The following is a 20,988-nucleotide window of genomic DNA, read 5'->3' on the forward strand; positions in this document are numbered from 1 at the left end:
TGGAATGCTCAATTAGTCTACTCTATGAAAGATTTTTATTCATTGAACTTTCCAATTAATACCATTCATATTATCATATATGAATGAATGAATGAATAAATAAATAAATGGTTTAGAAAATTAATTTAAAAAAAAGAAATTGAATTGTCTATATTTTTGGAAATATAATCAATAAAAATTTTAATTAATGACTATAGCTATCATGCTTGTGATTTCTTAGAAGAGTATTTATAAAAATATATTAAAAACTATTTGGTTTATAAAATTTATAGTTTAAATAAACTTATAATTATTTGAACAATCAAATAGTTGAAAAATTCTTTGTAGAGCACATGAGATGAAGAAGAGGAAGAAAAAGACAATGATATTAATATGATTATTTCACATCTGATCAAATTACACCATGTCATTTAAACTATGAGTGAGGTTTAAATATAAGCAATAATCCAAATTTCGAGAGATATGTGAGTGACATTATCTATACCATTAATTAGTTGATGGAATTATATATGTTAGTGCTATAAACTAATAGCTTAAAAAAAGAAGAGATGAGAAAACTGCGTATATTTTATTCATAATGCTGCGCAAAAATCTGAAAAAGATAATAACTGAGATAAATATAATAATTAATTTGAATTTTAATCAACAAACAATTAATTTAAATATTTAAATCTCTAAAAAAATATCTTAGTTAAATTAAAACAAGCATTATTATCTTAACATAAACAACATGCACAGTACAATATTTTATTAAAAAATAAAGTAGATAAATCATACATTTATTAATCATAATTTATCTTTATATATATATATATATATATCTCTTCAACTTTCGATTCTCCTCCTACAATCCCAAAATCTTGTTTGTGGCTTAAAAATGCAAAATAATAATAATAATAATAATAATAATAATAATAATAATAATAATAATAATAATAATAAACTAAAAAATAAAAACAAAACAAAACAAAAAAATAATTAAAATAATTTTTAAAAAATAAATTAAAAGGTGGAACTACTACTTTTTAGAAAAAAAAATAATAATAATAATAAAAATAAATCATAAAAATAGTCCATTAATTTGGATTTTGTTTTCCTTAATATTTATCTCAATTGTAGGAAATTTATTTTAATTATGGGGTAGTTTTGACATTCTAAATTTCATCACATGAGTTATGTTAAGATTTTAATGAAGGGGTTTATTTAAAATAAAATTAAAGTATATGTTTGAAATTTGTTATAATAAATTAAGTATTTAATTTAAAAAATAACATAATTGTTATTATTCCCCACACCTTCGTATCATCCATCCCCTGGATGATGCCTTTTCTTCCCTCCTTTTTGTGTTCTGTTGACCTTCATCTCCAGTGACGTGATCCTTGTTTTTTTTCTCCTTTTTTTAGTTAAATAAAAAGAGCTTTTATTAGATGTAAATGTTGAGTTAATTACATTCAAATTTAGAAGCAAAGAAACAAACTTGGTATTTACTTTTAAAAAAATCATCTATACATATATAATCAGTGGCAACTAGAGACAAAATTTAGGGGTTCTTAATTCAAATTTTTTAAAAAAAATATAAATATTAAATAATTTGATTAATTCAAATTTGAGAGGATAATAATCAATATTTCAAAAATATAGAATATACATTCATCTAATAATTTTGGTTTAGGTGTAAAAAAATTTATCATATTTACATAATTAGTAAATAAGTTAACTAACTGTTAAACACTAATTAACAAATAATATAATTAAAAAAACTTAACACAAATATAATTATTAAATACAAAAATTATTTAAAAAATAATATAATGTAGAATCAATTAATCACAACAAATATCTAACAATTTTCACAATAATTTTTATAATAAATAATCAAACAAAGATTTAACGAATATCAAATAAATGTACATAACACATAATCACACAAAAAAATTAAACAAATTAAAAAAAAAATCTCTATGATGAAAAGATAAAATATACTTTGAATAGATTGAATAAAAAGAAACAAAAGATAATTCATGCAATGATTTGTTTTTAGAGATTTTGAGATAGTAATTGCAATTTTTTGTTAGAGTTTTATTATTATTATTTATTATTACTATTTATTTATATTAATATCCTAAAAAATTATAATTATATATTAATAAGTTCAATAAAAAACTATATCTAAATATAAAATTTAAAAATAAAAATATTTGAAGATCTATTTTGGCTAGTGATATTATTTATTATTATCCCAACATCAATTTAATTTATTATAATAATTTTATTATTTTTTATTTAATTTATTTTAAATATTGTGAATAGAATCTTGAAAAATAAAGATAAAGAGTGTCCATATAAATTATACTATTAATATTTTAATAATAATAATAATATATATATATATATATTTATGGGCAAGGGAGTGCTTGAGCACCCCCTTACCCCGTCTAGATCCACCCATGCATATATTTAAATTAGACGTATAATCTACCCTAGAAACATTTCAATGAATAATAAATATTCATGAGGTCTTTCAAAATCAAAGTTTACTAACAACCTTCATTGTATGAGTTTTTTATTAATATTCTCAAAATTATTTATTGATATTGTTTTTCTATTGTATTTTATATACGATATTTCATTAAAACCCTCAGAATTGTAAAAAAACCCCGATGAGGAGTGGGGGAGTTTACCTAGTATAAATAAAAACCAATAAACATCCAAAAATTTTCTCATAATATAAAAATACATAGGAAATGAAATTAAAAACATCCATCTTTAATTAATAAACAAAGCACTATATATATATATTCTTTTGCCTCATTTATAGTTTGTTTTATTCATATGCATTATTAGATGGAAAAAAATAAAACTTCATCAATTTTTTTAATTAATTAATTCATCCCATCTAGATATATCCGGTCATAAATCAAATCTTAAATTGCTTAGTTTGTTCTCTTTGATTTAAACTCGCCCATATAATTACAATTAACAAGACGGCAACTCGAGAAATTTTCCCTCCATTAACATTCATGCATGTTTCTAAGTCCTTGTTAACTCCAAAATATACCTACAAACACCAAATCCTTCCTGCAATCCCAAAGTTTTATATATATATATATATATATATATACTATGACATCCAATGCAACACTTAGCTCAAGATCTTTGAAGTTATTGCCGTTTCTTCGAAGATGTCTCGTAGCCGGAGATTGCATACCAAGAGCCTAGAGAGCTTGTTGGACCGTGATCATAACCAGGCAGCGAGACGACGAGGAGTAGAAATGCCGGAGAAGATTGTCTATAAACATGGTCAAGGGCTTGAGTTCAAAAACTTATCTTACAGTGTAATGAAAAAGCAAAAGAAGGATGGTGTTTGGATTACTAAAGAGGTCTTCCTTCTCAATGACATCTCCGGTCAGGCTCTCCGCGGTCATGTCACTGCCATTCTTGGCCCCAGCGGAGCTGGAAAATCAACATTTCTTGATGCTTTGGCCGGCCGGATTGCTAGTGGGAGCCTCGAGGGCTCTGTTAGCATTGAAGGCAGGCCGGTATATAAGCTTAATTTCTATTCAATTATAACTAATAGTTTCACATTGGTTAATTAAGATGCAAACCTATCTCTTGTAGGTGACAACCAACTACATGAAGAAGGTGTCGTCTTATGTGATGCAAGATGATCAACTCTTCCCCATGTTAACAGTGTATGAGACTTTCTTGTTTGCTGCCAAAGTTCGTCTTCCTCCATCTGTTTCTAATTCTGAGAAAACTAGACGTGTTTGGGAATTGATTGATCAACTCGGCTTACAAGTATGTTGTAATTTTTTATTTAACATGGTATCAGAGCTAATTCACTAAATAATACATACATGCATATATTATATAATGTGTCGGAATGTAGACAGCAGTGCATACATATATAGGGGATGAAGGAAGAAGAGGAGTATCAGGAGGCGAGAGGAGGAGAGTGTCGATAGGGATCGACATCATACATAAACCATCGCTCTTGTTTTTAGATGAGCCAACATCTGGTCTAGACTCCACAAGCGCATATAGTGTTGTCGAGAAGGTGAAAGACATCGCCAAGGAAGGTAGTATTGTCCTCATGACCATTCATCAACCTTCTTATCGAATTCAACTCCTTCTCGACCACATTACCGTCCTCGCAAGGTATATACATAGAAAAAAGCTATCATCTAAGAATGTTTATAGATTTTAAATCTAGATATATCCACAGTAACAATTGAATTTGAATCCAATGTCTATGATTCATTAATACACAGTATTAAACAATATTATACAACAACGTCAAATAGTTTCAAATAATTAATAAATATTTACAAGTAATTTTATACATTGTTTATATAAATAATAATTGAACTGTTGTTAACAAACATCTCTAATGAACAGTGCATTTGCATTCTTTTTTCTCCGCAGAGGGAGACTGATTTATATGGGGAATCCAAAGGCACTCCCTATCCATCTCTCCGGCTTCGGCCGGCCGGTCCCTGATGGTGAAAACAACATCGAATACCTTATCGACGTGATAAAAGAATACGATGAATCCACCATTGGCCTTGAACCCTTAGTTCTCTACCAAAGAGACGGCCTAAAACCTAACCAAATTGCCCAAACTCCCATTCCTAAAACCCCTAAAACCCCAAGAACTCCCTTCCACAAATCCTCAACTCATTCTCTACGCCAACTCCATCTCAACAGCCACCAATTCTCCAACAGTCACTCAACTTCATACAACCAAGACGACGAAGATGACGATGATGATGAATTCGATAATTCACTAGGAAGAAAAACTCAAACACCAATGCAACCAAGACTAGCTTCCTATTTCTACAAAGACTTCTCCAAATGGCTGTACCATGGCGTCACTAGAACCCCTCAACCCTCTCTTCCTTCATGGACTCCGGCGAGAACCCCACTTCCTACTCCGGCCATCTCCATCCACAACAACCATCACCACAACAACCCAATCATTTCTCCTCATCCACCACCTTCTCAATCTTTACAACAACAACCTCAAGAATTCACTGAACTAGACACCGGTCCAAAATATGCAAACCCCATGGTTCAAAGAGCTCATAGTCCTCTCATGGAGGACATCCCTTAACGTCATTAGAACTCCAGAGCTATTCCTCTCCAGAGAAATAGTCCTAACAGTAATGGCCATCATCCTCTCAACTCTCTTCCACAACCTCCATAACCACCACTTCATCACTATCAACCGTCTCCTAAACTTCTACATCTTCACTGTCTGCCTCCTCTTTTTCTCCTCCAACGACGCCGTCCCGTCCTTCATCCAAGAACGCTTCATCTTCATCAGGGAAACATCTCACAACGCTTACCGAGCCTCAACCTATGTCATCTCCTCCATATTAGTCTACCTTCCCTTCTTCGCCCTCCAAGCTTTAACATTCTCCATTATCACTAAATTCATGCTCCAGCTGCAGAGCAGCCTTCTCTTCTTCTGGATTATACTCATTTTCATCTCTTATCACAACCAACGGATATGTCATGCTTGTGAGTGCCTTAGTACCAAGTTACATCACCGGCTACGCCGTCGTCATCGCCACCACTGCTCTCTTCTTCCTCACCTGTGGATTCTTCTTGAAGAGAAGCAAGATACCTATTTACTGGCGTTGGCTTCACTATATTTCAGCAATAAAATATCCATTTGAAGCATTGTTAATCAATGAGTTCAAAGGTGATGCATGTTATGCAGGAGAGTACAGTGATCTTTCTCCGGGGCCATTGGGAGATATCAAGGTGAGTGAACTTCACCGGAGCTTGAACACTAGTTGTGCTTTGATTGGAGAAGATGTGCTTAGTAGTATGGATATTCAGGTTACAAGCATTTTGGTTGATGTTGTGATATTGCTTGCTTGGGGTGTGCTTTATAGGTTTTTCTTTTATCTTGTGCTTAGGTTTTATTCCAAGAACGAGAGGAAGTAGTGGCCTTTGTTTTTTGTTTTTATTTTTTATTTTTTTTTCAGAAAAGATGGCAGTACTATAAGTTTTATTAAAAACTCAAAAATAACTAGTACATGATTCATGAATGAAAAATATATGAAAAATATATTAGTGCAAGAAAGAAAACAGTACAAAAATTTGCGGGGAGTGGAAGAGTTAAGAAGCAATAACAAAAACCCCTCGCAATGTTGTTTGTTTATGTAGTAGTATTTGAGATTATTGAAATTACTAAGGTAGTGTTTGTTTGGAGGGTTTTTGAGTTACGTATAGCTTGCGAGTTCTTGGGTTTAAAATCAGGTGTTTGGATTGCGTGATTTAGCCGATATAGCTACGTATTACATCGATGGGGGTTGGTTTCGACCCAGAGTGGGCGTGGCCGAATCATAAATCTTCATTCTTAGTCACGTAAAAATGATGATGTGTGGTATAATTAAAAAGTTCGCACGTACCCCTAGGGCCTAAAGATGTGATTAGATCTGTCCATAGGCAAGATCGAGCAGCCTTAAGTCTATAATTAATAAAATTCAAATTTGTTCAAATAAGGACTTACCCAATAATATAGTCCTTAGTTTTTACCATAACTCGTCTGAATTTGATGACTTTTAATCAAGGCATGTACAAATTAACCTGTCCAAAGTAGGTTTTCATCAAATAATAAATAAATTATTAAAAAAAATTAACAATAATATTAATCTATGAATATGACCAAATAGTATTCTACAAAACACATTAAAACTAAAATACCAAATTTACATCAAAATTAATGAGTACTAGTTTTTTATATTTTTAATATATGAATATTTGATTGTATTAATGTCTAATATATATATATATATATATAATTAATAAATATATTATCCTTCGAGCTTCCGTGGGTAGCTTAGCCTTTTGACAAGTCATGTGACTAGTTCACATTTGTTAAAAAAAATTCACTAAAAATTTATAATTTTCCCAAAATTGTTTCTTTATTTGAGTTTTTCTTTATTCAAGTTGATGGAATATCTAAAATAATGATTTTAATTAGTTAATTTTAACTATTTTATTCATCATATTTTAATATTTCCGTAGTTAATTTTGTTAATGAATTTCTATAATTATTAACTTATAAATAATAAAAATATGAAACATGTGGAACTAGATCTGTGGCTGTAGTTTAGTGGTTAGAATTCTACGTTGTGGCCGTAGAGACCTGGGCTCGAATCCCAGCAGCCACATTTTGACTTTTTTTCCCCTTTTTTTGGATAAATTAAATATTTCTTTAACAATGTTCTTTCAAACATAACCTAATTAATTATTAGATGATTTTTCGTTTATTTTAAAGTTTTTTTAATAAAAAACTATATCTTCAAAATATAATTTCTTTTAAATGGCGGATGATTGATTATATAATATATTTATTCATATTTTATATATACTTGATCAGATGAACTTTAAAGCTATATTCTAATGTATATTTTTGCCATTAAACCAAAGTGTATTGTTTTGTTTCACAAGTATTCAAATACCTTCAGTTTGATTTTTTTTAATCTTTTAATTAAATTAATAAAAAAAGAATCTAATACAAACACCTTCACCATCAATAATGAAATTTGAAATATTAAAATCATCATATATTTTCAAGATTTTTTAATTAAGATATCAGTGATTTTTAAAAAAAGAAAAATGAAGTTAAACAATATGATTTAGAAACAATGTAATTAATTTCAGTTACTTTTTAATATAATATTATAACAAATTGTACAACATGTTCTTCATCAATATAATAAATCAATAAATTCCAATATTGCAATAATAAAACCAATATTTTATTTTTTAAAAATAAATTAAAAGCTTATTTATGAGATACATAGAGTCCACAAATTATGATAATGATATGCTTACTAAGGCTAAAAGGAAGTGATTTATACTCAATTAGCATCATTAAATCACATGTTTATAGTTCTAACCAATAAAGTTATTTTTTTAAATTAAAATAATTAAGATCGCATAAAACTTATAATCAAAGATAACATAATATATTACTATGGCCGCATAAAGATCCTTAAAGAAAAGTGGCCCCACAAATTAGTTTAAGTGGTGAACCTCATTTGTTGCTCGGCCACACCACAATTAAGGAATCTACAGAGTAAGGAAGAAAAAGATTGATGGTGAGAGTGGTCGTACGTTTATATAAATATTGACAAAAACAAATAAATGAAAAATTAAAAAAAAATTTTGAAAATACTCTTGTCTAAAAAATAAAATATAATCAGTGATTTTTTGATCTATTGATAGTGAATCCTTTTAAATAAGGTGTTTGTTTTGAAAAAAACCAGAGATGAAATTCCAAAACAAGTGAACAATAAGAGCAGGGATTTATCGAGATCGTTCAGCCTACAGTCGACCGTGTTTTAGATTATTTTTTTTTGAGGGAGGCGCTAAGCCCTCGAGGCATCGCGTGAATCTGCAACGTCTCACCCTCTTTAAACCTGAGTGATCGAGGACGAATCACGTCTCCAACGAGGGGACCTGCATGCAGCTATTAGATTATATTATGTATATCTATAATATATAAATGAACAAAATGATAAATTAAAAAAAAAAACTGGGAACAAAGTCAAAGTTGAAGTGGTAGAGACTGTGATTACTAAAAAAAAATGGTTTCAAATGGTAGAAATTGAGATCACTTTAAGCGAATGGTTTTTAATTTAAAATTTTATATATACAAAAAATATTTATTGAGAGAGATCTATTCTTTTATCATACCAGGATATTTCATTCCGAACAGGTTTAATATCAGTGGTCTTAAATAAATAAATAAATAAGAGGTTATCTCATGTTATTTTGTACCACCTTTGATGTGGATGTGTTGAATTTTTGGTGGCATGAAAACAACCTTTCACTTTCACTACAATTTCTATCCTACTAACTCTAATAATTCTTTGATTTTTTTTAAAGTTACATATCTATATTTATATATTTATATATATAACTTTTAAATTATGAAATTAAAATATACAACGAAGTCAAAAAGAAGAAAACAATATATTATATATTATATATTATAGATGTGATTTAGGAATAAAGAGAATAAAATAAACAAGTGGTGGTCATTGAAGAAAGTGAGAAATGATTCCATATTGTTTTCTTGTGCAAATCACGAGGACTTCAAAAACAAACAAAATTCAATTTGAGCCACACATGAGCGAGAACGTGATTCATGTTTTCAGACTAGATATGACTTCTCCCACTCTCTTCACATTTGTGGGTCCATTTATATATATATATATATATATATAATTGGTGACAGTTAATAACAATTTATTATTACTATTATGGAGGAAAATATATATATGTGAGAAGGATGTAACATGTAAAAAAATAAATTAAAAAAAAAAGTTTATAAAAGTAAATATCTAATTTCATAATATTACAGGTGTAAATATGCAAATAAACCATGCAACATAAGAACCCAAAACATCCACGTCTCATGTTTCATCCACCATGACTGGCTTTGGTTTTCTCAATCTATTTTTATAAATTTGCTTTTGTTTTTTTTTATTTTTAATTTGAAAAAAAATTTCATAAATTATAAGATCTAACTGATATCAGAATTTTTTTTTTAGCAATAATAACAAAAAAATTCAAAAACAAAAAAATAAATAAATATCAATTTGAGACAAGAAAGGTAAGCAAAAGAAAAGAATTAGTATATATATATAACCCTGTTTAGTAGTGTACTTTAATACATTATAATAACAACAAAAAGGAGAAATGAAATAGAGTTTCTAACATAGGAGCTACACAGTCAGTAGCTGCAAATTGCTCTTATAACAACATATGACCAAAAAAAAAAAAATACACCTACCAAAATATACTTTCATAGAGCTGTTTACTTCATACTTGAGATGCAGAATTGAATCGAAAAGCTTAGAGTTACATGATAGATGGCTATAGATAAAATACGGTGGCGTTGAGCGAAGGTGATGACCATATTTTGAGCTGCTACTATTACATCTCTAGTTCAGTGCTTGGAGAGTCCCTGCCGTCGGTGTTCTTCGATTGTGCTGCACACCATGACTGCTCCATATTGCTCGAGAGAGCGATGTCCGGTGATGAAGTTTTGCTGCATACATTATCTTCGATCCCGGAGGTGACACCCGAGTTCTTCGGGCATGCATAAGGCAAAGCATTGCTCACTCTGTTTCATAAAAGAACACCTTGAGTGATAAGCACAAGCATAAATTAAACAGGACATCATGTTTTATCAGTGATTCAAGAAGATTGGTTTGATGGTACATGAATTTTAAATGGAGATACAATTGGAAGGAAATATTTTACCTTTCTTTGCGCTTCTCCAAGAATCGGGCAAGAGACGCCTTCCTAGCTTGAGGAACAGCTGCAGAAATAAATCATGTATTAATATCGAAAGTTGCAGATACCGGTTTCAATAGAAAATTATACCTCTTGGCATCATTGGCACACAAGCAGTAGGCACTATGGGTTGAGTGGCAGTTTTAGGAGGTTCGTTCTGGCTCGCAGGAGCCAATGTTCCCAACAGCTTTTACCACCCGCTCTGTCATCCGCAACGCTAGAACCACTAAGAGCATGAGGTCCTATGTGTGAAGCCACAGACATGGTGGTTGCAAGCCCCTGAACAAGGCGATGCCGCATGGCTCTGGTTCTTAGTTTGGTTTGTATTCAAACCTTCAACCTTTGTTGCTTTGATAGGAGTCAGAATCGGGGCTTCAGTCCTTGGATTCACCATGTTCGAAGTTAAGTTTGAACTATTACTTGCCAAAAACATAATTGCTTGTGCCTGGAAAAGAAACTAATAATTAAAATACAACGACAATCGAATAACCATCTTAGAACTGCCACGATAGAGTGTGACAAAAAACTATACCTTATCTAATGGCACATCATCATACACATTCACTGCCCCTCCATAAAATATCGTAAGCTGTGCTGTTGTAGATGAGGGCTTCGACAGGGCTCCTATACACAAATTTTTGTTTTTTAAGGTATTATCGACAAATGAATGCAAACACGATATAAATACGACAAGGACATGCCAAAACATGTTCGTCTCATTGCTACCTTGGAGCAAAGGCACCAACCGTCGATCCAACAACGGCGGAGTTTGCTTCTGCAATCCCACCGACAAAAGCTTGCTGCTTTATTGAGGTGGCCATGAGGCTTGGACCATTTGGGGCACCATGAATTTGGAAGAAAGGGCTGCTTGTTGGTACAGGAATCGAATGATGGGAAACCACCGGAAAAGTTCGAATTTCACTCACTTGGTGTTTAGAAACACCCAAGGAATCACTATTTGGGGATTGATATGGGTGCATGGGCAATTGGTGCATGCCTTTCTGCAATTTCAAAATTAGGAAAAAACACAAACACTTCAATGTTCATGATCAGAACAATACATGAATTAAATGGATATGAAAGGTTGATCCACGGATCAATACCTGTGAATCCATGGTTGACATAGGAGGGTAACCTGACGAGGAGAATTGATCAAAAACAATCTTTTTTGGCCTCTCCTCCTGGGCAGCCTTGTAAGCCATGAACTGCTGCAAGGTAGAGACTTTGTTCGAGAAAGGCCACACCAAGTTCGAACCCACTAGGAACGCTACAAGTCGAAAGCATAAATAAGGGAAAAAAATTATTTTTCAAAGCAACATCAAGACTTCAATCTAAATCTTTCATAACTCAAGACAGCTTCTAACCTCAAAGTATCAAACTTTTCAATAAATCAAGCATGAAACACTGATTAAAGTTGAAATTTTATCACGTGAATGTAAACTTTAGCTAATTCAAGCAATTAATACATAATCAATGAAACACAACATTCACAGCTACAAATTGTTTCAGTGGATACCATAAGCATGAAATCTTTCGTGAAAATTCAGTGCTTAACTGCAGCAGTATATAAATCAGATAATAAGAAACCACAAAACTCAAAAAAATATAAAGTACAAACATACCATGAATACAATTCAGAGACAATTTAGTTATCTATTACTGAAAATTCAGTAAACATCCCAAACAACCAAATCACACCATATGAACTTCAAAACCAAAAAAAATTCTCTAGATTTGAGCAGAAATAGCAAGTTTCCTAAAACACCTAATACTTAAAAAAGATCAAAACTTTAGTACAAAACCATCAATTCATCAGCAATTTAAAAAAAAACCTCAAATTAGTCAAACACCAACCAGAAACCACAAAGCACGAGACCGATCTCAAAATCCCATCAACCCACAACAACTTTTTTTTTTAAAAAAAAAGATAAATTTCTACAACAAAATTAACCAAAAACCAAACCTGAATCCTGTCGTCCTCCTCTCGTCTCCTCCTTGACCACAACCCCAGAATCCTTCCCACTAATTCCCAAAAAATCCAACTCCATCGCCAACCAACCAGTCAATGGATAAAAACCACACCTAATTCTCCTCCGACGACGTCTCCAAACCCTCCGACGAGCTTCCTACCACTCCCACACGGCCTTCGAGCATTCCCAGGCTCTCCTCCCACTCTGCAACTCGCCGCAAGCGAAGAACAAACGAAAAAGCTGAGGCTTTTATTCTCACCAACGCGTACGAAAATAGAAACCCAAAAAAAAATCGATAAACAAAACATTATATATATAATTCACGACCTGATTCCCGACCGCGCAATCAACGCCGTCCGATTTCAACGTGGGTGCCCACCACGACCACCTGCCCAAATTACCGGGGCTTACCGGTCACCCAAACCGGCTGAGCCCGTCACCGACCACGTGCTTTCAAGTTAGATTCCTAATCTTGGCCGACACGATGATAAAGAGCTGGCGATTACTCGTTTGGATCGGCGATTAATCGCCAAATTCGGCGGTGTGGTGTCACGCGGAGGAGCAGAAAATAAATATCAAAGATCACGAGGGTGATTTGATTAACAACGGTGAAAAAGAAGTTCACGCGGATGACGTGGATTTTAAAAAAATTATGGGTGTGGTAATAGCAATGCTGGCTGGCTCACTCTTGTGCACCAACCACACTTAAAAAAAAAACTCACATTTTATCTTCTTTTTTTTTGGTTTGGTGTCACCAATCCAACTTTCCCAATTTTTTAAAAATTATTTTAGTATGCTAAATTAATAATGGTTGGATATGAAATGTTTGTTACCAGAGTGATTATTTTTTAAAAATATATATAGTGAATTTTTTAAAATTTTTAACGTGATGGCATTCTTTTGACCATCATTTTTAAATCAGTCCAAACAAAATTAAGAGTTATATATATTGAATTTTTTAGATTTTTAATGTGTTGCTTTTTTTTCAACCATCATCTCAAAATTAGTTCAAACAAAATACTAAGAGTTATATGAAGTATATATAGTAAATTTTTTAACGTGCTGGCTTTCTTTCGGCCATCATCTCTAAATCAGTTCAAGCAAAATACTGCGAGATTTATAAAAAAAATAAAAATAAACCTCTCATGTTAAGTACTTTTTATATTCACTTAGATCGGGCTGGTTAGAGCCTGATTGGTTATTTTTATGATATGTATTACTCAATTATTTAATAAAAAGTGATGTATTTGGAGATTTGGATGAAGATATTATATTCATAACAGGGGAGACAAGTACAAAGTTTCTATATAACCAATGTAAAATTAGTGCTTGTTATTTAATTTTTTAATAAATAAGTATTAAATAAAATATATATGCCAAAGAACTATTTGAAAAGATAGTATAAGCCAAAGTTTTTTTTTATTTATTTTCGAAGACTAATAGAAAGCCTCCATCTTGGATTATGTTTTTGGTGAAATAAAAGGGGTTGAATTAGTTACCAAAAAAGGTATCAATCACATGAAATAAATCCAAAGGAAAGTATCCACGTTTATTTATTTATTTATTGGTATATTGGAAAGCTGGAAAATAATAAGCCTTTTGGAATATTATGCACCATGTTTTATCATGAAACACAATTATTTGAAATGACACAAAGATGTATCATGTATGTATGTGGCTTCTTTTTGAAAAAAAGAATATGATTCTCTACATAATAAAGTTTGTTTTTAGTAATAACAATTTTGACCTTTTTTTTTTTTTAAATATATGGGCCTTTATCTTGTTCTATAGAACAATTGTTTTTGTTCTATAGAACAGTTATTTTTATGTATGGGAATGATGCAAATTTGTTTTTATTGAATGAATATCCCAAATATTGGAGCAAAAGAATCTTGTTTTCAAATCATAATAAGTTCAATTTAGCACATGAACATAATAATTCCAAAGATATATATAAATGAGGGAAGAAAACTTTTTTTTTTTAATTAAAGTGGATAAAGCACTTTAATTGGAGAAAAAGTATAAAAGGACAAAAGAGGTGGTCAAATATAGATGAATAATCATCATTTTTGTGATTAAATTTTGAATAAAATTACTAAAAACTCCATAAATACCTTCATTATTATCATATAGTCCCTGTCACTTTTATTTTTGCTTTTTCTAACTTTTTTTTAAAAAAATTTCTTATCCAATTTCATACTATTAATATTTTGATATAATACTAAAAATACCGTTAGCACCTGAGATTTGTAAAAGTGTAACACAAAACACAAGGCACAAATATGTCAGTAGATGTGAAAGAGAGAGCTCACCCTCTTATGAAAAGAGTAGATATGATGGAGCAAATATGAATATGTTAGAAAAAAATAAAAGTGGAAATAATTTTATAATTTTAATTTAATTTAAATATATATAAAAAATTTTTGCATCAAGGATGGTTTGGGATTTAAAAAAATTTGAATTTTTTTGGAGAATTGCAACTACAAATACTTTTCCTTGAGTTTTTTAAATGAGTTATTAAATTTTGCTTTCCCCTTATATATTGAATCATTTATTTTAAATTTAACAATAAAGTAATTTGATAAATGAAACACATTTAATCAATTAATTAATTCAAATTTTGCAAAATAAATGAACTTATAAAGAAATGCTAGATATGAAGAACAAATAAGATTGGGATTTTTTTTTTTCTTTTTCATTAAAAAACGAAAGTTGTGATGAGGCAAAGGATAGCTTGTCAATTTTCTTAAAATTAAAACCTTTAATTAATCAACATGCTTTAAGACATTAATTCCTTATTTAATACAATAAAAAAGACCCTATAACTAAGTATGCAATGTACTTTGGTGCTAATTCCAAAGTGGCAATTAATTAATTAACTAATTAACAAATAACTCACATTAAGCAATTATTCAAATTAATCATTCCATCATTACACCCATTAATAAAAGAAGATCATGGAATACACTCAAATAAAATTTTATTTTGTGCTTAGTTTGACACAGTCAACTAAAGGGCATGTGATGTTAACATTAACCAAACATTGACCAATTAAACTATCATATAATGCTTTTGGTCTAACTTTAAATCAAACTATGATTTAGTAATAATTAATTAACTTTATTATTATTATTATTTATTATTATTATTATTATTTTGATAAATATGGACATGCCGTTTGTCAGTAATATGCTTGAATCTTTTAAATATATTATGCACTCTCATTTGAGAGATGAGAATTTGATGCTCTTATTTTTGCCCACACACATAATATCTAATATCAATAAACTAAGGTGCCGTTGAGTTTTTTATTATTAAATTAAAACAAAATATTAACAATATATATATACATATATATATATATATATATATGACTCATTGAGTTGGCAAGTTGGAGTCTCATTTAATAGCACCGTTAAATATGAACCCCATGTTTTATTAGTAGTGGAAGAGAGAATTAGTCTAAGTGGCAACATGACATGCTTGTCTAAAGATGAATTAGTATATATTCAAACACTTTATTGCTTTGTGGGGGCACACAGTAGTACAACATTTTTAACCAAAGCAATGTGATAAATTTAAATATGTATAAATCATTATTTATTTATTAAATATAATATCTTTCTTCATCTAATCACGTGCTACTTGATGTGAGCCTTAGGGATAACTAAGTTGAAAGTCAAAAACGATAACATAATTAGCCCCTTTTTTTTTCTTTTGTTTTGTTTTATTTTATTTTATTTTATTTTTTTGCAAATTGTGAAAAATAACATTATACATAATTATTTTAATATTTCAGAGAAATTTTTTATTTTTAAGAAATATGGACAAAACAACTTTTCAACTTCATTTGAAACAATAGACCATTTTTTGACACTTGATAGATTTTTTTTTTATTTTAAAATATAAATAAGACACTTGAAAAGGGAATAAACTTGAATTATTGATTTTGATAGTGAAAAGAAGTGAAATATCATTTCTCAAAGAGATTTTTTTATTTATTGAAAATTATGCTGATTATGTAAAGAAAATATAATTTTTAAATATGAATATTAGATTTTTAAAATTCCATCTCAAAAGCTCAATGTTATTTGTTTATCTTGCACACATGCCTAGACAAAGAGTGGGGAGATTTTATATTTGTAATTATGTTGATGTTTTATTACTTGAATTCATCAAAGACATGCACCAACTTGCACACTTTTGACATTTTAATATTTTATGCCACTTTATTTTATTGTAATTAAAAAAAAAATTTTGAGCATGACTTTGATTGATGGCATGCATTGCAAAAGGGCTTTCTTTTAGCATAAAGTATTTGATAACTTAATAAATATATTCGCTTGTTTTTAGGGGAAGAACACCACACCTTTACATTTTATCGAATTGATTTGTCAAATATCTAACCTCAAGGATAGAATATTTATATTTATAATAAAAGGATTAAATAACAAAAATTACCATGTGAAATATGACAATAATTCAGGAAGAAAATCAAACACTTTAAATTTTATTTTATTTTTAGAGGATTATAGAATAAACTACTGCTAGAATTTGGACCATCGACCTTTAAATTGAAAGAGAAATAGGATAATCACCTATTTTAAATATTTTAAATATTTATTACTATTATTATTTGTCAACATATGACCCCCGAAAGTTCTAAACCATTCCAGAGAAAAATATTAAAACCCTATAAAAGAGATGGATGGTGACTCAAACATCTATTATTTGAAACAACACTTATGTTATATATAAGTAAAATATTTTAATTTGAAATAATGTTTAATATTTCAATTATAAAAAATTAAGTTTTTCAAATAATTGTTAAAAAAACTTAATATGTTAAATAGTTTAGATATTTTACATGATGTTCGTTAAGTAGAAAAAAAAAATTAATTTAATGGCTATACTTCTCATGCCAGTGTGCATTAAGATCAACATTTAATATAATATAATATATATTATATAAATTCATCGGCAAAGGATAAAAAAAAATCGGCGAGGAGCAGCAATGAAATCTAATGGAAAGCGGATCCTTTTCTTAACGGGTCCCGTGCCCCTCATGTCAAAAAGAAATTAATTAATTAATTAGATAATTAATTAAAAATTAATTAAAGAAAAGAAGACAAGGACTGGTGAACAGAAAGGGCCAAAATGGGCATGTGATTTGCCCTTCATTGGCATAAAATCCATGAACCACAAGGCCACCACAAAAAAAGAATTTTAATTTAATTTAATTTAACTAATTAATTTAATAAATTTTCATTAATTAATTAATTAATTGATCACAATAAATATTCCTTATCATTGTTAGATCACCCTCACCTTCTCATCCCTCTCTTGTCCTTTTCTATGCTCATATTCTTTTTAATTAATTTTTTTATAATTAATTATGCAATTTAATTAAATCATATGATAATGATTTTTCTTATGAATTTATCCATTTCTATAGTGTGACTTATCCATATTATTAAAATGACATAAATACAATAATATCATAATCAAATCTTTATGATTAAGATAATTCCTTTATATTCTCTTACGTCCTTAATTTATTGTAAATTATTATACAGAATAATTATATCAAAAATAGTGATAATTTATTAAAATTATAACTAAAAACACTAAATAAACTAGACATGTCTAATATATCAATACAACTTCAATTTTTCATAAATCTCTTTGCTATATAAATATATAATTTTAAAATAAATATGTTTTTTACCATGGTAAGATAAAAAAAAATTTACCCATTTATATAGGGGTTTTTTTTTTTTTGAGAAATTTTTTTCAATGGTTACTTACCTAGACCAAGCAATCGGTGTCAAACTCTTGGGTCCATTTTAGTGGTCCCTTTTGAGCACGCACGTGAAAGAAATAATGAGCGAGGTGTCGACCTCATGTGTCCCACCCACATGAGAAAGACTTTTATTAGAAAATAATAATAATACCCAAAAAAAAAATGAATAAAAAATAATAAAAATTATAAAAATAAAAGAAAAAAATTGATTGGTGGGCAATAGCACATGCAAACACAGCCAAAGAGCACACTTCCCGTCACACGTGCAAGTTGGGAAGTGCGTTTCCCGAAATCACAAGCCTAATCCTTCACACTTTCCCGTAAAACAGCGTCCTCTGGAAACCACCACTGGAAGTGCGGAAAACCGCTATGGAATCCACGTGTCGATTTTATACACGTTTGGAATATAATTAATTTATTTAAAAAAAATTTGCAAAAACCCTTAAGTAGTATTTTATAATATCTCAGTTAGATTAAAAACAATTTCAGTTAATTTTTCACTTATTACATTGTAGTAGACTGCAGTAAAAAGATTATTTTTGTCCGAGTTTAAAATGCGCCAGATATAATAGTGTCAATATCCTGAATTTGAATGCAGTTTATAGCTCATTTTTATGAAAGTCAAGTGAAGGCCTACAAATAGATTTTTATTAGTTCAGGTGCATACTCTTAATTATATAGAAATTGTAAAAAATGTATATACAAGTTTTAGCTTTTTCAAATAATTTTATTTAATTGAGAATGAATACAACATGGGGAAGATTTGAAATTTTTAATGAGGTAGGTTTATGGAATGAAAAAAAAAGGAATTAATTTAGGAAGATGATATAAAATACAAAATATAGGATTAAATAATATAATTAAATGATAATTTGAGTCAGTATCATTAAAAAGATGAGATGTAAAGCCAAGTACAGTAATGTAAACATAGATTTGATTGGACAAATAGACCAATTTTTTTATTATTTAATTAAATTTGGACTATTCTTAAACTTAACGCATATGATATCTAACTCATCTTCATCCATATCCTCCAGTGCATCTATCTACTCAATCATTCAAGCATGAATAGATTTATTATTTATTTATTTTTAAAAAGAATCCACTTGAATTATTTATCATATAAGGAAAGATCGAGGAAAACAACAATAAGTCATTCCAAGTTTTCAATTTTTTAATCATAAATTATAAAATAGTCCTTGAACAAGTCGATGAACTTTCCTAAGATTTTTTTTTTAAAAAAAAAATCATAAATTTAAAATATCCCTATTTATTTTATTTATTTATTTTAAATCTAAATTGAAATAAAAATTATAAAATACCTTTATTATATTAGGACTATTTTCAATATTTTATTTAAAAATTAATAATACAGAATCATGTAAGAAAAAATTTCAACACAAAAATAAAAAATAAAAAAATAGAAAAGTAAATGGATCTATTAGTACCAGGTTCTCTATCTAAACCAAACATGATTTAAATGAGGGTAGAATCCCCATGAACTCTATTAATATCTAATTTATTGGGCTTGTTTAAAAAAAAAATCAATATAAAAACATATAAAAAATTTTCAATATCACTGTTCATATATATATTTTTTTAAAAAATATTTTTTAATAGAAAGTTGCTATTATTATTTTCCTAAAATGAATAGAGATAATAAAATGGAAATGTAGGCATGTAAGTTTTGCAAGGAAAAGAAGTGGGCATCCCAAGAGAGCATTGAAGTGAATGTGCAAAACTTAAATTCAAAATTCAAAAGAAAAAATAATAATAATAAAAGAGAGAAGCAAATTTTGATATTTGGAACTTATCATCATCATCACAAGTGATGTTTGAATATACATTCCAACAATTTAAATTTGTATGTCAAACTATTAGAGTGGGGCCAAAAAGCAAAAAAAGAAAAGCATGTGGCTTGGGAGATAAACCAAACAAGGCTTGTGGACAAAAAATTTGGGTCCCAATAAAGTAAGGGGGGGTGCTTAATTTCCATCTGAGAATAATATCCCAAATGACTTGAATTTGAGGTGACATTTGACCAATAAATTGTTCCAATCAAATCAAATTGCATTGTGAGAAGATTTTTCTTTTTTTTCTTAAAAAAATATTAGCTAATTAGAATAGACTCTTCGGGTTTAATATTTTTAACATTGTTGCTGTAAAGTTTAATATAATTTCTTATATTGGTTATAAGTTTGAATTTGGTGTTTGTACTATATATATTGTAGTAATATATTAATTAGATAAATTTGATTTTAAATTTACTATTTTTAAATTTATCAAAAAGACTAATTTTTCTAAAAAACTTTATGTTTATTGACACTGACTTCACTGTGAAAAGCTTGATTTATGGGACACTCATTATCAGATTCAAAATAAGTTGAACGTAGTGATGTAGGATCCCTGATTATAGAGTGTAAATTTATAACTTTATCCTCATATTAGTCAAATAAAAGGTATATGATCATATCTATATTGTTTGACTTTAATAGTAATTGTGTTGATTGTAATTGTAATAAACTAAAAATAAAATAAAAACTAAATTTATATTATTTTACTTATGATGATGCAATAGTGATAATTGGATAAGCCCTAGAATTAAACCCATACTTCAAGCACTCAACTCTAGAGTGTATTTATTATTGGGGGAATGAGCAGGAAGGAAAAGGACATAAAAACAGGAAATTCATTTTAAATTTTAATTTATAAATATTTTAATTTTTCAAAAATAATCAGATTACACCTAAATTTCTTTTTTACTTCAAAAATCCTATACTTGAATAAAAATTTTATCAATACTTTTTAATATTATTTAATTTTTTATAAATGGCTCTATTCTATCTCAACCATATCTCAACTATATATCAAGAGTTAAATATTCAATCA

At 29.1% G+C, this 20,988-nt stretch overlaps 2 protein-coding genes and 1 non-coding gene across 3 annotated transcripts; 2 read left to right on the forward strand and 1 right to left on the reverse strand.

The window, feature by feature from the left end:
- Positions 1 to 3,160: 3,160 nt before the first annotated feature.
- Positions 3,161 to 5,998, forward strand: LOC120263815 (ABC transporter G family member STR-like). The gene is given in 6 exon segments (XM_039271793.1): positions 3,161 to 3,539; positions 3,619 to 3,798; positions 3,890 to 4,158; positions 4,426 to 5,065; positions 5,067 to 5,483; positions 5,485 to 5,998. Coding segments are annotated over 6 exon segments (2,334 nt in total). The 5' UTR covers positions 3,161 to 3,182; the 3' UTR covers positions 5,956 to 5,998.
- A 1,117-nt stretch (positions 5,999 to 7,115) lies between these two features.
- TRNAH-GUG lies at positions 7,116 to 7,187 on the forward strand. Its single transcript has one exon. It is a non-coding gene; the product is annotated as a tRNA-His (tRNA).
- A 3,245-nt stretch (positions 7,188 to 10,432) lies between these two features.
- Positions 10,433 to 12,573, reverse strand: LOC120263772. The gene is made up of 5 exons (XM_039271748.1): positions 12,290 to 12,573; positions 11,430 to 11,593; positions 11,053 to 11,327; positions 10,859 to 10,950; positions 10,433 to 10,771 (listed from the first exon to the last, which is right to left on the reverse strand). Exons 1-4 carry the CDS (start codon positions 12,372 to 12,374, stop codon positions 10,878 to 10,880), a joined length of 597 nt encoding a protein of 198 aa, XP_039127682.1. The 5' UTR covers positions 12,375 to 12,573; the 3' UTR covers positions 10,433 to 10,771; positions 10,859 to 10,877.
- Positions 12,574 to 20,988: the final 8,415 nt, after the last annotated feature.

Source organism: Dioscorea cayenensis, chromosome 6, assembly GCF_009730915.1.
Source record: "Dioscorea cayenensis subsp. rotundata cultivar TDr96_F1 chromosome 6, TDr96_F1_v2_PseudoChromosome.rev07_lg8_w22 25.fasta, whole genome shotgun sequence".
NCBI lineage: Eukaryota > Viridiplantae > Streptophyta > Magnoliopsida > Dioscoreales > Dioscoreaceae > Dioscorea > Dioscorea cayenensis.

Coding starts and splice junctions, on each gene's coding strand:
- LOC120263772 (XM_039271748.1), bottom strand. CDS start 12,374: ATGGAGTTGGATTTTTTGGGAATTAGTGGGAAGGATTCTGGGGTTGTG. Junction 11,328..11,429: donor TGTCAACCATGGATTCACAG/GTATTGATCCGT, acceptor TTGAAATTGCAG/AAAGGCATGCACCAATTGCC. Junction 10,951..11,052: donor GTTGGTGCCTTTGCTCCAAG/GTAGCAATGAGA, acceptor ATTTGTGTATAG/GAGCCCTGTCGAAGCCCTCA.